The following is an 18,239-nucleotide window of genomic DNA, read 5'->3' as shown; positions in this document are numbered from 1 at the left end:
ACGTTTTTCGAAACTTTCATGAACCACAGCTGCACAGAATACTCAGAAACATTTCTGGAAATTACGGAAAGAGGATTCCGAAATACTCAGAAACGTTTCTGAAAATTACAGAAAGAGGATTCCAAAATACTCAGAAACATTTCTGGAAATTATAGAAAGAGGATTCCGAAATACTCAGACACATTTCTGGACATTACAAAAAGAGGATTCCGAAATACTCAGACACGTTTCCGGACATTACAGAAAGAGAATTCCGAAATACTCAGAAACGTTTTTGAAAATTTCATGAACCGCAGCTGCACGATATACTCAGAAACGTTTCCGATTTTTTTTTACAGTGTATGAGTCACAATACAGTAGCCCCCTCGTTATATCGCTCATTCGGATATATCGTTCTTTTCTTATATCTCACGAAACATTAAAGCATTAAGAAACATTAAGAAAGGACGAACGATCTAGACGGGCAAAAGAGTTTTCTGTACACTGTAAAAAAATTCGGAAACGTTTCTGAGTATATCGTGCAGCTGCGGTTCATGAAATTTTCAAAAAACGTTTCTGAGTATTTCGGAATTTTCTTTCTGTAATGTCCGGAAACGTGTCTGAGTATTTCGAAATCCTCTTTCTATAATTTTCAGAAACGTTTCTGAGTATTTCGGAATCCTCTTTCCGTAATTTCCAGAAATGTTTCTGAGTATTCTGTGCAGCTGTGGTTCATGAAAGTTTCGAAAACGTTTCCGAGTATTTCGGAATTCTCCAAACAATTTTCAAAAACGTTTCTGAGAATTTCGGAATCCTTTTTCCGTGATTTTTTCTAAAAAATAATTCTTTTTTAATAGTATTGCATGCCATATCAGTTTCAATTCTTTGATATCTAAGAGCAATGAAACAAGCAATTTTAGAGTCATTCGTGGATTTTTTTTTTTTTCTGAATTTCTAATGACAAATAGCATGATTAACAGCATAACATATGCACAGTTATAAATTTTTGAAAATTTCTGAAATAATATAGTAGTTTCATTCATAATCACAAAATCGTCGGGGGAGGGAAGGGAAGCACTTTCTCAAAAGTGGGATTGTTTGTTAAACAATATTAAACTTCAGTTTTTCTCTCAATATTTTCAAGACAAAATTATCAACATATTGTATTTTTAATGCAGAACTTAAAAACATATCTTGTATCAAACTTGATAGCTTTTATTTTCGGATAAAATTTGACAGAACTTACCTACACTTTTCGTTCCGAAATTATTTCACGTCAAGTCAATTTCTTTGACGAACAAATTGTACCGAAAAGTACCAACAGAGAAATTGATGAATTTAAATATGACACCAAAGTCCCCCTGCTGGAACCATTCGGGTTTTTTCCTCTGTTCTTGCCCTTTTCCAGTTTATCACAAATATAAATACTTAATCAAAATAGGTTACTGATTTAGAGTGTGCGCAAAATGCATTATATATTTTATTTATTAAAACATTGAACTCTATTACATGATTATTCTATTTCATATATACGAGAGCTCCCCCCCCCCCACACCATAAGAGTGATGGTGCACCCATAAAATGATAGAAAGCGCCCCCCACCTTAAAAAAAAGCAACCCCTTGAAAATGTCAATGGCACAGTCTGCGTGGTGAACGCCCCTCGTCTTCTCACCATATGTGCATTGCATATTAATAACATAGTATTTAAAAACTGATCACTTTTAAAACGATGACATGAAATAATATTACTTTTTATTTCAGCATGTAAATGCAGCTGTTCCATTTTTGCCACTGACTCATTTCTCCTGACTGTCCTACATTAAACTAGTATATCCACGAAGGAAATGTTATTTTCGGAACTAATGTCAAGGAATTTTTTTATTGTTAACCACATTTAACAAAATGAATAAGCAGATGAATTAATTTCATAACTATGTTCTTACTAATAGATAACATGGTCATTTTCTAATGGTATAAATATTTTTAAATGAATGAATAAATTATAATAAAAAAAGATAAATTATACCGGCACATTTTTTGTGAAGCATATTACAATACTAGAAAATATTTGCATTACCATATTTCTAATGAATTAAACAATTGATTTTTTTTTTTCTTTTTGAACCAAAATGTATGTACATCCAAGTATTTCGAAATAATTTTTCTGTGATTGCTTCTCAATTATAAATCTTACTTCTTTTGCGTAATTAATCAGTTTCAGTTGGTTACAACAAATAAGTACACCGCGCACATAGGTATGTAGGATAACTTTAAATTAATTCGATAAACCCAAAAACAGTTACAATTGGAGCCTCATCAAATGCAAATCAACAAAAATATAAATGTATATAACAACATGTTTTAAAATATTCATTAATACTTACAAGTGAACATGAGCGGAAGAAAATCTAAGTACCTCCATTACAACTGAATAAGTAATCCAAACGGTTTCGTTTCATTAAGTATAAACACGGATGTTGAAACTATTCACGCTTGAACACACAATATATATCTAATTATGGTCGCATTGGAAATTGTAAAGAAGCAAATGGTTATTAACTAACTTAATAGCTGCGTACATCGTCTAAAAAATCAAGGGCAGTCCAAAATGCAAAGGCGTAAAATTAGTTTCGACACATTTTACTACTCTCTAGACATGAAATAACAAGCAATCCAATGCTCTGCAGCAACCATAGATAAGAAAAAAAGAAGTTCTCGTTATTTCCGACTCATTGGCGCCTGTGTTGGAAGGATGAAATAGGTTTCGAAGCGTTGCGTCATCACTTCCGCTTCTAGATATCTTGAAATAACAAAAAGCTTTCTGAATATTGAGGAATTCGCTATTGGATGAAGGATTCCTACTATTTCGGAAACGTTTCCGATATATCCAGAAACGTTTCCGAAATTTGTTACAGTGTAATCAATGTGGTTACTTTTACTTTTCACATCCTTTCTACAACAAGTCAAACGGATTGGAAAGTCTATTGGAAATAAGAGAGTATTGGAATACTCACTCTTGTCTCGCGGCAGCACAGAAAGATCGTCTTTATTCGCCATTTGATGTTTTCAACTTTCTGACGGTGAAAATTTACTTAAATTTCAATCTTGTTTAAATTTCAATAGGTGGGACAAAATATTCGTGAACTACACCGAAACCGTTAGAAAATCATGTCAAAAAGAACGAATACTAATTTACTTGTGTATTGGACTATTTTTAATGACCTCCGATATATCGCGCTTTCGGATATATCGCTCTTTTCCTTTGTCCCCCGAAAAGAGCGATATAACGAGGGGTTACTGTATTCTATTTATTAATCGTACGAATTTCTATTCTGAAGAAGTTTTTAAGTGAAAGAAATCGATAAGAAAACTGAAAAACCTAAAGTGGTAAATTTTAAGCAAATTAAGTTTCAAACAAGTGCTTCATTTTAAGAAAAGAGTAGAACCATGAGTAAAATAGATGTTTTATTCTCAGGATGCACTCAAACGTGAAGCACAAAAATATGAACCCACGGAACAACAAATCAAAAATGAGTTTTTAGTGAGATATAATTTTTATTCAATAGCGGTTCGTGAAAAATGATCGATGGCAAACATGTCTCGGTCACGTGTCAATTTATACCAAATCGTCAAAATATATAACATTTTACCTCCGTACGCGGTGTGAAATGTTTCTACGTCGATCCTATTTTATATATTCCTTTATCCTAATACATATAATAGCGAATTTACTGACCGAGTAACGCTCCTGACGTCACCAACAATGAAACGCCACGGCTTGATAAGTCGATTATATTTTTTGGCAATGTTTGGCAAGCAGGAAAATGCTTTATTTTGGCAAGGCTGAACTGGATCCGTTAACTTAACTATTTTGCTGGTAAGGCTGTGTCATTTCAGGGGAAAGAAGAAACGAAAAAACGGTCAACAGTGAACGCTATCCACTGGAGTTTAGGTTTCAACCACTGGAGTTAGGGTTACAATTTCACCTATCAAAATATCACCAAACAGGCAATGGCTTCGTTCAAATGTAGAAGCAATTTTCACTCGTCATACCTTGACGGCCTGTTTTCTAGTTTTTCAATAAATGGCATAGTTGGAATGAGGGTGGTGCGAGTCTCCTTAACTGAACTTCAAGAAATTGTAGTTTTGGGGAAAACATCTGCAGTTAATCAAGACTGCGTTAACTTTAACTTTAAGACAATAAAATTTGGATTTAAACTTTGGCACTTTTTCAGAGCTTATCACCTTTTACTTGTTATGAAACATAAGTTAAAATGCTTTACACCACTGTCATCCTACTAGTGATGCGTCGCGTTCATGAACGAACGAAACTAAAAGACCAACTCCTTAAAATAAAGGGTGCAGCACGATCGCCGAAAAAAACGAACGGTCATTCTTTTGAACGATGACAGTTATTTCCTATAGTTCTCTCTGATTCATTTTATTTCTCAATTAATTTATTTATTTTTATCTTTTGATATATTTCTCATTATACTTATTCAATATCATTTTTTGCTTTATTCTTTCCCTTCAAATTGTCTTATAGGATGGTGTTCTGCGATTTTTAAAGCCCTCGTTAGTAGAATTACGGTAACCGGGTCGCGGCGATAAATATTTCATTCTGGCAACCAGCTACCTTACCGTGGCGATGGAGCAATTTCGGCAACCCTACACCAAAGCTTATTCGCTATACGTTTGGCCAATCAACCATTTCAGAGTTCACAACACAAAATTGTAATTTACTTGTGTACTAAATATTTTTATTTTAATTCCATAGAACAATTCGCAACTCCAACGAACTATAGGGGGCACTGAAGTCACTGTCTAATGGCGGAATTGAAAACTAAAACAAACGCACATGGTAACGAAGAAAATGCTAAAAGTGTTGTGATTTTTGTTCGTACGTATGATTTTTTCACTTTATTCTTTTTAAATTAATTTTCAAAGTCTTGTGGATATTCTGGCCCACTTAGAAAGAAATGAGAATTCAAGAAGCATTACTAAACGTCAAAGATTAATGCAAACTACGTAGTTCATAGTTCTAAACAGCTATTTCCACGATGTTGAATTCGATATTTATCAATTCTTGATAAAACTAAATAATAATTGTGGCCTGACAAGAATAACAATTAATGCTAGAAAATTCAATGTGACATTACAAATTGTTATCGAAAGAAGATGATACTTTTTTGCCTTGCTTGGCTAGCGCTTATTTTTTTTCCATTTGTAGCTGAGTTATTTCTCTCGAATTCCCGAATCGGTTCATTTAAAAAATTTGTGTTTCGATTTTTCTAATTTCTGAGTTACGATTTAATTGTGTCATGTTATGCAAATCATCAACAAAATTCTCACGGATATATGGTGGTAGTTTTCTTTACAGTTGATTGACCATTATTTCCTTTCACTTGTCGAATTCTATAATCTTACTACCATTTTATTCCACTCATGATAAAAATTAAAAATGGTTTAACTAAAAACGCGAAATCTCGCCAAGGCTACTTTGCTCGCACTATACTAATACTATAACCCTAAACAAATTTGGCGAAATCTTTCAGCTGAGAATAAAAGGAATAAAGTAAATTCTTTCTCGGTTATTCATTTTGTTCTACGATAATATATTCAAGAAAATATTTTGCATAATGTCCATTCCAACTAAATGCTGCTGTAAAATATGGTAAGTTTAATTAATTTCAGATTAAAAAACCCCCCATATTCTTACAAATTCATACAAAACAATAATTTTTTTACCTTGTATAACGTTATCCAAGTTTGTTAATCCAGAATTTTCGCTTTCACCAATTATTAAGGAAATAATGAAAACTAACATTATTTTGAGAAGCTCGAGAATACTACTAAGAGACGAATTAATTTCTGTAGCTGAAAGCAAACTAAGGCACATCGATTGCGTTAATAAATACTCAGAACAAACTGCCTGTGTTTACGTCAACTGACAAACGTGGAACGCAACGTGGCAATGTTTAAGTTTCATTTGCAGTTTTGTAAATCACCGCAAGGTAGCGTATTCGAGCGCTGGAGTTCCGAATATTTTTAATTTCCTCAAAGGTGATTTTTTTCTGAAAACTGGCAACATAGGTATATTCAATTTTTAGATCTTAGAAACATTTTATAAAATTTTGCATCGTGGAATGTTTGTCACTTTTAACTATTTTAAGTTATAGATTTAAAAACTAGTTATTCATATCTTCGGATACTTTTTTGGAATTTGTTTGCAGTAAGTTATTTTCTTTGTGTTTTATTGTTCCCATCTTCAATTTAAAATTCATTTCTTATCGTCATAACTTATTCAGTAAGTTGGAATTAAAATTTTAGTTCTAACGTTCTCTGGATGGATTTTTGATGTGATTTAACGTATTTAGTTGATTGTTTTAAGTTTTAATTGAACATTAAATTTACTTAAAGCTCTTTCTATTTATCGACGAACTATTTCAGACTAATGTCGTTTTCTATCCAACTTTTAATGTTGTTAAATTTGCTAGAAATGTATGTTTCATCTTTATGTTCCCAAGGAAATCTTAATATATAAAAATCAATGTCCTGAGATAACATATATATATATATATATATATATATATATATATATATATATATATATCAAAGCACAGCCAATACTGCTGAAGCCTCAGACTTGAAATTTGGCAGGCATGTCCACATGATTATGAAAGTATCCACTAAGAAAGGTTTTTTTCAAAATATCGATTATTTCAGGAGAAATTAATTAAAACCCCTTAATTTCTATGAAATTAAAACCTGTCATTGAAGTTTAAATCCCTCATTTTCGGAGGCTTTCCTACATTCAAATCATTATTCAGTACTTCATCTCAACTTTTGGTCGAAAGCGAATTTTAAATTCGCAACTCCAGCGCTCGAATACGGTACCTTGCGGAGATTTACAAAATTGCCGGAAAAACTAAAACTTGGCCACGTTGCGTTCCATGTGTGTCTGTTGACGTAAACACAGGCAGTTTTTTTCTGAGTATTTATTAACGCAATCGATGTGTCTTAGTTCGATTTCTGTAGCTTTCAGCAACAGAAATTGTTTCGTCCCTTAGTAGTATTCTCGAGCTTCTCAGAATAATGTTAGTTTTCCTTATTTCCTTTTAAAATGTGATTTGATTGAGAAATGGTTAAAGCGAAAACTCTGGATTAACAAACTTGGATAACGCTATACAAGGTAAAAATTGTTATTGTTTTGTATGAATTTGTAAGAATATGGGGTTTTTTTAAATCTTAAATTTATTTAACTAACCATATTTTACAGCAGCATTCAGTTGGAATGGACAGTATGCAAAATATTTTCTTGAATATATTTTCGTAGAACAAAATGAAAAATGTTTAACCGAGAAAGAATTTACTTTATTACTTTTATGCTCAGCTGAAAGGTTTCACCAAATTTGTTTAGTGTTATAGTTTTAGTATTGTGCGAGCAAAGTAACCTTGGCGAGATTTCGCGTTTTTAGTTAAACCATTTTTAATTTTTATCATGAGTGGAATAAAATGGTAGTAAGATTACAGAATTCGATAAGTTAAAATAAATAATGGTCATTCAAACTGAAAAGAAAACTACTACCATATATCCGTGAGAATTTCGTTGATGATTTGCATAACATGACATAATTAAATCGTAACTCAGAAATTAGAAACATCGAAACAGAAAAATTTTAAATTAACCGATTCGGGAATTTGAAAGAAATAACTCAGCTACAAATGCAAAACAATAAGCGCTAGCCAAGCAAGGCAAAGAAGTATCATCTTCTTTTGATAATAATTTGCAATGTCATATAAAATTTTCTAGCGTTAATTGTCATTCTTGTCAGGCCACAATTATTATTTAGTTTTATCAAGAATTGATAAATATCGAATTCAACATCGTGGAAATGGCTGCTTAGAACTAAGAACTGCGTAATTTGCATTAATTTCTAACGTTTAGTAATGCTTCTTGAATTCTCATTTATTTCTACGTGGGCCAGAATATCAATAAGACTTTGAAAATTAATTTAAAAAGAACAAAGCGAAAAAAATCATGCATACGAACAAAATTTACTCGGCTTATTAGCATTTTCTTCGTTACCACATGCGTTTGTTTTAGTTTTTTCGTCCGCCATTAGACAGTGACTGCAGTGCCCCCTATTGTTCGTTGGAGTTGCGAATTTGATATGGTTTTTATTTCTTACGTGATTCTTCGAGGATTTTCTCGAGTCAAATAATAATGTTTGTGTCTTTTTCTTTCATTTTTTCAAAACTAGAAGCGAAGTTTTTAAGAACATCATCACAGGCGGACTATTCTTTTGAATTTAGAAGAGTGCAGTTTCCTATAAAAGTTTGCTTTGCAATAACCGTTAATTAGTTACAAGGACAAACATTAAAAGTAGCAGGGATCGATTTTGGAGAAGACTTTTTTTCACACGGCCAATTTTATGTAGCTTACTCCAACGTCAGTTCATCAAGCAGCTTAATAGTTTTAGCACCAGGGAAAAAAAATAACTAAAAATGTTGCATACAAAGAAGTTCTTGCTTAAACATAGGTAGAACAATAAAATGTGGATGGCCTGTGTTTGCAAAGATAATCAATACTTTTAAAAAATCGTTAATAACAGTTGAAGATCGGTTAAGGACAAGGGCATATATATATGGAGTCCAGGGGCCCCGGGATCCTCTCAAAATTAGTAAAAAATATAGGTAATAAGTAATTATTATAGGAGATTTTCGAAACTAGGTGCACCAATTACTGTTAACCCCTGCTAATTCCATTACCCGAGCAATGCCGGGTACGGGAATGCTAGTCAAATATAAAAAGTGTAACATCATTTATGTCGTGAACCTTTTCGTTTTATGAGCCTGATCTTCCCACGCACATTATGTTAACATCTTCAAAAAAAAGTTACCTCTCACATGTCTATTTTGTAAACTTAATTTTAAAATACGAAAATTAATAAAGTTCTATAAAAAAAAAAAAATAGGGGTAGAATTACGGTAACCGGGTCGCGGCGATAAATGTTTCATTCTGGCAACCCGTTACCTCAATTGGCGACACAGCAATATTAGCAACCCTACAACAAAGCTGATTTGCTATTCATTTGGTCAATCGGCGATAGATAAAATTGTAATTGATTTAACCCATAAATCTTTTTTTTTTAATTCTATAGAATTATATTTTTAAATTTCTGAAAGTTGATTTTTTTCCTGAAAATTTTTCAATTTTTAGATCGTCGAAACATTTTATAAAATTTTACATCGTGGAATGTTTTTCACTCTTAACTATTTTAAGTTGTTGATTTAAAAATTAGTCATTCATATCTTTTGTTCGCCGTAAGTACTTTCCTTCATGTTTTATTGTTCCATCTTTAATTTAAAATTTATTAATTATTGTAATTATTCAGTAAGGTAAAATTAAAATTTGCAGTTTTATGATAACGTCCTCTGAGTGGATCTTTTCGGGTAGTTTAATTAATCTAATAGATTATTTTCGCTTTACTGTTACACATTAACTGTACTTAATGGCGTTTTCTGTTTACTTGACGATTTATTTCATACTTTAATGTCGTTTTCGATACAACTCTTAATGTTGTTAAATTTTGTTAGAATTTATTTTACATTTTTTTTGTTCCTTAGAATTTGTTTCAATGTGTTTTGGTATAGTAAGTTGAATTTTAATGGAGTTGTTGAATTATTTAATTAGAATGTTATTTTACATTTTAACAGAGCTTTAACGTCAGTTTGTAGTATTTTTAATTTTTTTAGAAATTTTTTTTTGAATTTTAATACAATGTTAATGTTACATAATGTTCGTTTCCTTTTTGCTCATTTCGCTCATTGCTAGTTATGTATTTTGTTCGAATAAATTGTGCACGCTAGCCAAAAACAGCTTAAGGTATTATTATTATTTTTATTTATTTATTTATTATTATTATTATTATTATTTTTTTTTTTTTTTTGCATTATTTTTTTTTAAACTATCAATTATCTGTTCCAAATATCCACTCCCCAGCCCCTCCCCCTTTTTAAGTATTCAATTATTTTCTCTCTTAAAAAAATGCTAGCTATACTCTATGATTTCCTAAATTAGGTTTAATAATATGTTTCGTTATATAGTGGCTCGCAAAAGTGTTCATACACCTACCACTTTCAATGAAATAGGATCCTATCCATTGGTTGGAATCCATTTCGGTATAGGTATTTAATTATGAGATCTGTGATCGATTTTCAACAAAACTACATGAAATTTTTTTTTTATTTTTAAACTTAATTTCTTAAAAATCAAAAACCAAAAAGTGCGCGAAATTTTATCTCGCAAAAGTCTTCGTACACTTTAAAAAATGTCTATATATTATTGAATAATCTAACTTTTTATTATGTAATTATTTAGTAGAATATCATGCAGTATCAACGACACCTTTTATACATCTGGGAATAAATTTCATTTTTTTTCCTTTCTTTTTTTTTTTTTTTTTTTTGCATAACTTCTGAGTAAGTGTTCAACCACACTTCGAGTGTTACTGTTTCTAGCTCTATTTTCGTTTCAAAGCCGTATTTTCGTAATCTAGCCTCCAGATATCTCTAAATATGTTACATTAAGTTCAAATCTGGAGATTGAAGGGGTATTTTCTAAACTTTAGGACAATTTTTGAGGCACCAGACGCAAACGTTGAAAGCCGTATGCTTCTTATCGTTATCTTGATGAGAAACAAAGTTGTTTCCGATAACCAAATTTATGGCTAAGAGTTTAAAATTGATTTTTAAAATATTTAAATGAACAGCATGATTTATTATTTCATCAAAAAATACGAAACTACCAAGTCCTGATGCTGATTTGCACCCTCGCACAAGAACCCTTTCACCGTCCTGATAAACTGATCCAACTAAGTTCTTAAGATCAAGTTCCTCATTTTTTCTTCTATTGACAATTATGCAACAATTTAACCAAAAATGTTAAATTTAATTTCATCTGTAAGTAAGACGTTATTCCAAAACGCTTTGGAGCTTATTTATCATTTATTTTGCGACAAAAAGCGTAAGCTTTCCGTTTTTCGCAATAACATGAAACTTCTGCGGGAAGAGTTCCCATTTAATCCAGTTAATCAGAGCACTTGGCGAACAATTTTAGGTGAGCATTGAATGCACGTTTTTTCATTAAATTCTGCAAAAACTGTTACAGCACTCAAATGTGTATTTTCATAAAATTTTTAACTGTAAATCTCCGATTGTGCTTTGTCAACTTTGCCGGTTGACCTTTTCTTGCCTTGTTTTCGGTCCGATTCTTTTCCTTAAAGCATTTTATCAAGCAATTTACTATGGAATGGAATAAATTAACTAATTTAGAGATATTTCAAAGCAATTTACCTCCGCTGTGAGGAAAAATTCAAATTTCGAATGGTGTTTGTGGTTTTTTACGAACACCAGCCATTTTAAAGTAATAAGCACAATATCAAGGAATAAAAAAAATTAAATCCAAATGACTCTAAAGGGTCAACACAATGCAAAAATAATTAAAAAACGACATATGATAATTTTAAACATGAATTTATTCGAAAATATTTGAGTGTACGATGACCTTTGTGGTGTATTATTTCTGTCTCTTCGTTTTTTGACCCATTTCAAAAAGAAGATCCGTCAATATTTTGAAAAAACTACAGGTTTTTTTTAGAATGACATAGAAATGATATGAAAAAATATTGGACTTCATATTCGAATTCAGTTTCGCGTTATTTTGGTTTTACTAGAACATTTTAAAGTGTACGAACACTTTTGGGAGCCACTGTATTTTGTTACATTATCCTTATTTATAAGAGGAAAAATAATTTTAATATTTTTTTCTTTGCGGTTACGATCAGAGAAAGAAAAAAGTTAACAGACTCTTTGTTACCAAGGTGATAGTTTGAGTCATCGAGAGCTCCGCCCCTTTTTTTTGGGGGGGGGGGGTGTATTCTTATTGGTGGATTTCCTTTGTTTACATTTAGTCGTAGGTGCCGACTTTGGTTGTTTTTGAAAAAATCCGCCAGCGCGACCCGGTTACCGTAATTCTACCCCCTTGTTAATATCAACTTTGCGAATTTTTCGACGACTAATCAGTTTATTTTTTTTTAAATAAAATTTACTCATTAAATTTTGTACCATGCAGGAATCGAACCTGTGACTTTTGGAATAACATAGCTTGCTACTCTTTTCCCAAAATCTTCCATTTCTCGACTCTTCTTAAAATGTCGCCAGACTAAGATGCCTTACATATTTGCTACTTATTAAATTTTTAAAAATAATATACACGAATGTTTCGCCCTACGACTATCCTACAATCATTGCATAAGGCGAGACATTTAGGATACCGTTTTCTTTGAAACTAGAAAATCACCCGTCAAGATATGACGAGTTTAAATTGCTTCTACATCAGAACGAAGCCATTGCCTGTTTCGTGATGTTTAGATGGTTGACATTTTAACCCTAACTCCAGTGGATGAACCCTAAACTCCAGTAGGTAGCGTTCATAGTTGACCCCTTTTTCGTTTCTTCATTCTCCTGTTATGACACAGTCTTACCAGTAAAACAGTTCAGTTACCGGATCCAGTTCAGCCTTGTCAAAACAAAGCATTCCCCTGCATGTCAAGCATTGCTGAAAAATATTATCAAATTATCATTCTATAGTGCGAGTTTCATTCTTGATGACGTCAGAGCACTACTCGATCAGGGAATTTACTATTATATGTATGAGGATTCGTGTGGTTCGCTGGTAGTGTGGTAAATCTTATTCCAGGGTCCCGCGTACCAATCACTATTTGCGGTTTAACCGACTGGATGGGTCTTGCTCTGCTTTTTTTTACCCATACCAGAAGCTGAGCAATCTCTGGTCCAACACCCTCCAAAGGTATTGATTCATTTGGAGGATTTTGTGATCACGACATATTAACCGTGCCCCAATCACCATTATCGAACACGGGGAATCTTCGAACGCCTGGTATCAAATCATGGACCCTTCGTTTATGAGTCCGACGTCTAACCGTTTGGTGTTAGAACTATCTTTACAATGGTGATCCTTGAATTGAACCGTAAAAGAACTTGCTAAACGCAAACCAAAACTACGAATCAAAACGCGAACTTTCAAATCCAAGCCAAAACTTATTAATTTATTTTTGTTCCGCTTTCATGTACATATTGTAAAACAGTCAGTCTCTCTCGAACCATCGTAGTGTGTAGATATGTGATGTAATGTTAGCTAATAAAAATGTGTCAATTTTTGCATTAGTTAAATTATTGATCAGTAGTGACTGCATACAGCAGGAAACCATGACAACACATCACACTTAAGGATATACAGGGTGTTCCGTTTTAACGTGCAAGACCTTTATTTTCGCAGCCGTTAGTCCAAGATGTATACTTCTAATTGGAGACAAAAAGTACAAAATTTAACTTTTTATGCGGGCCCTAGGTCCCCAAAGTAATGTTTAGAGAAATAATTTCTATTTAAAAATATTACTGACATAAAAAAACTTCACATTTGTGCGACCAAAACTCAAGGAGATATTCCAGATCAAAGTTTTAAGGGACCGTACAGAAGATGGGATTGGAACTTGAAGGACTTGGAACATCACTCTTTCAGAAGAATGACAGGTCGTCAAAGTAAGAGAAACAAGGTATTGATATTTTTCATTGCTATACGAAAATAAATGCAAATATTATCTAGTGACACGCAAAAACCCACTACAAAACTTCGAACAATTTGAAAAACCACGCTCTATGTACATATAATTTTAAGCACTTGTTAACCGCTATATTTTCCCCCAAAAGGTTTCATTGACGGCGAGTGAAAAGTGGTGTAAGTCGCTGCGTTTCTTATCTCGGTGAATATTGACCATACTAGTTTCAAACTTTTTGTGTTGGAATTATTTTTCAACGGAGATTAGTTCCTTAAACATAAGTTGGGGACCTTGGGTCCGTATTAAAAGTTAAATTTTGTATTTTTTGACTTGTTACTTTCTTCTATTTCTAATATATAGAAGGAAGTATTGGATTCGTGCAAATTTTCGAATTTCGAATTTTGACGGATTCGAACGTTTTGAGGTGTGCTGAGTCCATTTCGACTATTTTTGGAAAATGTCTGCCTGTGTGTGTGTGTCACGTCTGTGTGTGACCAGTTTTTTGTGGCCGCTCTACAGCAAAAACTACAGCATGAAATCGAACGAAATTTGGTACACATATGTGCCCCTATGTGAACTTGTGCCCATTGGTTTTTGGTGCGAATTCCTCCAAGGGGGATGGAGCAGTGGGACGTTTTTTGAGTTACGCGTGCTTGCTATTCCTCAGGAAGTAACTGGCGGAATCAAACAAAATTTGTTCCATATGTTGCCATTAACAGGAACAGGTGCTGATTCTATTTTGGTGTCAATAACTCAAATGGGGGTTGAGCTATAGAACGTTTTTCGTCGTCAATTGTGACTGCTGTATTTCAAGAAATAATGAACATAATGAAAGAAAAATTTATAGGCAAGTAGTCCTTAGTGGGTATAAGAGCTGATTTTATTTTGGTGTCAACAGTTATAAAAAAGGGGTAGCGCAATCGTCCGTTCTTTTTTTCGATTGTGAGTGCCCTATCTCAAGAAGTAATGCTACGTTCTGGTTGTAATTTGGAATATATGTGAATCCATATGTAAACAGGCTTTGATTCAATTTTGACGCCAATCGCTCCAAGAGGTGTTGATTTTTTTTTTTTTTTTTTGCGAATAAAAATAGCTTTATTAATACAACATTAAGAAAGATAAATCGTAATAGATTGTAGTCTGAGGTATCTCGTGCTTTTAATTGCATGGAAATGCAATTTTAACTGTTGCCATCTCGTATTTGTTAATAAATAAATGTTTGTAATTAATTCAAGCAAGGCTTTTAAAATAACTTTCAATTTTCGCTCTTTGCTTTGCTTTTGCAATAATTCAGACAGTGGGATGGGCGTCAAGTTTTTGCATGCGTAATTTTGTTTTTGTTGGGAATATTGCTTCCTCGTTAAGCATGGGGAGGGATCAGAATTATTAGAAAGATATAGAAGAAAGTTTCGTGATGGCACAACATACTAGTTTTTAGTTTTGCTTCAAACTTTCAATATCTTAACTCTGCATCTGATTTTGCACATTTTTGCAATTGGAAGTATACATCTAAGACTAACGGTTGCGAAAATAAAGGTCTAGCAAGTTAAAACGGAGTATATAAATGATTATAGAGAGAAGCCTCAACGTGAACACGGCAGATGATCAAATAGCAGGTAAGCTCTTTGCTTATCAATTATCATCTTGTATTGCTTAAACTGAAATAATATAAATGGATAATTATGCTTAGAATTACTTATAGAATTTATAACACAGGCTACCATGGCCTTCTTATTTTCGGCTTTGGTGATCGAGAGTGTGTACTCACGTAGATCTGGTCCCTCTTGAAGCGCTGGTGCAGGTTCGCGAGGAATGCCTCCTCGGTGAGGGGGTCGAGCAGGACGGCGTCGCTCGCTCCGATCTCTTGGTCCAGGCTCAGGACGCCAATCTTGCTCATCCTGGCTGCGCCGCTCTCACTCACGTGACGGGGCGGGGCTGCAAGACAGAACAGAAGGGTCACTCCCGAGACACACAAAGATTTTGACGTTATCATAGAGTTGACATGAATGCTAGAGTGCGCACTCCCTCGTCCGAACTGACAACCAGGGAATGCATCAAAAAACAACAAATTACGCACAAATTTATAGAAAAGTAGCACTTTTCCGAAAGTGGGGGAGGGCGACGATGCCTCTCCTGACCCTCTCAAGTGGCAGACCAGTTTCCTTCCCCCCAAAGAAAAAGAAATAACTATAAGAAGAGTGTATAACTCTAGAAAAAATAATTGTATACTATTTAAGTCTATGTATTGCCGAATTTTAACCCGATTCACATGTAAAAACTATCGATACTCGTCAAATGATGTCTACAGGCGGCTTATATGTAACTTAAAATCACTAAAAATACATAAAAGGCATTTAACTGGCAAAAAACATCAAATACATATCTCTCTGTTTCTGGCAACCCCTGACGTCACAACTAAACGTGTGGAGTAGCAGTGAAATGAAAGCCGGGGATGCTATTTTGGCCCCTTTCTCGCCATATAATGGTGAAGTAAAGTAGAGTGTTTTTCTAAGTTTAGATCCGCCTGCTCGCAAAACAGTTTTTCAACAGTTGCTACTAAAACCATTCGGTGAACCGAGCCTGAGTTTTATAACTAAACAGATATAGTACAGTAAAATTAGGCCAAAAAATGGCCAAACCCAAACATCCAAAAAAAAAAGTGAAACCTGTTGCAAATTACTTCTTACCCTTCCAGCAAGAAGGGGTAAAAAGTCCCAGCACTTTGCGCGTCGGGTTTTGGGGGGAAGGGGGGGGAGACGAAATAATCCTCTATTTAAATAAAAATAATTTCTATTACTTAAAAAAATTCTGAAACCTCGCAGAAACCACTCTATAATAATAAAACAATAAACTCTCACATAAAAAATTCTAATTAACCGGGGTGTACAGGCGGGGGGGGGGGGGGAATGGGGGGGGTGTCCATGGAGCAGCTTTGCGTGATTGGAATTTTTAAGGCAGTTTTTTCAAGGGGTATTTCTTTCTTTATTGAGGACTTTTATTCTTGATGGGTACTCCGTCACACTTAAGGGGTGCCCATGCCCATCGCTTTGAGGGGGGGACCCTGAATTTACATTCCAAAATCACAGTGAGTGCACATTTGCAGTGAAGTTCACGAAAAAATTTCCCTGACTTAAACTTTTCCGAAGTACAAAATGCCTCACAATGATATGGTAATGTCAGAATGATAATTCTAAAAGATCTAAGCGAGCTCAGTAACCAAATTATTTGTGACTGGAGTTATTAAACTGTTTAGAGCGCTGGAAAAAAAAATTCCTGTGCAGCATAAAAAAAGTCCAAATTGACCAAAGTTTCCCTACTTCTTCTTGATTAACTTACTTCAACTTCTCTACAATCTTTTGCCATCACCGTAAGGGTGGGACAAACCGGAATTGCCAATAGTGAGACGGGCAATGCTGCAATTCTGCACCCTCTAAGTCGGTGGGGGTTCTCATTTGCAAACACCAAGCTACCTCTCTTTTACGCAGCTGGTTATGTGAATTATGCTAAATATGCGGACATATACTTGCAACTCTATCTGAAACTTTTGAGTACATTATTCGATAAAAAAAAATTTGATCACATCAAACATCAGCAATCCATCGATCTAACGCAGTGACAAATTCAGGTGGTCTAGAACCTGTAGTGATTCAACGATAGAACAAGTCTTGATGAGAGCAATGAGCAATACATCAATAGAATGCTAAATATTTACACCTTTTTGTCTCTCAGTTTGGAAATCTCAATCCGTTTCTAAAGCCCCAGAAGTTTCTTCCCTCTCAAGTTGGTATGGGTATTGCTCGCTGATGATAAGGTGAGTTGCGATAAGACCTTTAACGTTCGGGTAGTAACATCAAATCATATTGAAGTCAAACAATTTTGTGGCATTTCTTTGTAAATTAGGTAAGCACAGTTATGTCTTTAGCTTCTGTTACGAGAGTAGTTACTATCTGTAAAGATGTGTAAGCCCAAACCATCTTTTACATCGAATGGTATGAACAGTAAAGATGGAATAACAAATTGCTAAAAACTTCTGGTACGAGTTATGCGCTGATCCTCCATCAGTATTCGATGAATCTGGTTTCAGAAGGAAAGAAATCCTGTATCGTTAAAGTGCTTTTATCTGAAGCAAAAGGTTCATCCACCATCACAGAACGAACAGCTGGTGTCATATATGAGGTAATGAGAAGCAAAAGGGATGTAAGTGGACATTTTCAAGTTTTGAATAAAATGCGTTTAAAGATAAGATCCTAGGTAGACTTTCATTGATTTTTTTTTCTAAATCATGCTGTATAGAAGCAACTACCAGGTCTACTAGGACCATTTCTTGCCCCAAGATATAGGAGAGGTTCACCAACCATTTGTACTGGTTATCTCCAAATTTTCAATTTTGCCCTTTGCTTCTCACTGCCTCATATGTAATAGAAGGAAGATACCCGCTTGAACATATTTTTGGTAATGATATGTAAGTTTCAAGGGAATATGCCAGCAATGCAGCGTGTAGGTCACTTGTAAGTATGGGAAAGCTAGTGTCATTTTTGATGAGTGTAAAGAAAGCACCACAGAAATATAAATGAAGTCCTATTACAACAGCCAAGCCTTCTGCTCTAGAAGACTTT

General features: G+C 33.9%; 1 protein-coding gene across 1 annotated transcript in view; it reads right to left on the bottom strand.

Moving 5' to 3' along the window:
* The window catches only part of LOC129235127 (unconventional myosin-Ia-like), a 343,494-nt gene that overhangs the window by 227,144 nt on the left and 98,111 nt on the right, over nucleotides 1–18,239 (bottom strand). Inside the window, exon 3 of the mRNA XM_054868818.1 lies at nucleotides 15,392–15,558. Coding sequence (XP_054724793.1) covers nucleotides 15,392–15,558 — 167 coding nt within the window. The remainder of the gene's footprint in view (nucleotides 1–15,391; nucleotides 15,559–18,239) is intronic.

Source organism: Uloborus diversus, chromosome 2 (genome assembly GCF_026930045.1).
Source record: "Uloborus diversus isolate 005 chromosome 2, Udiv.v.3.1, whole genome shotgun sequence".
Taxonomy (NCBI): domain Eukaryota; kingdom Metazoa; phylum Arthropoda; class Arachnida; order Araneae; family Uloboridae; genus Uloborus; species Uloborus diversus.
Note: the sequence above shows the minus strand (reverse complement) of the source record. Positions and strands in the feature narration are given on the sequence as shown.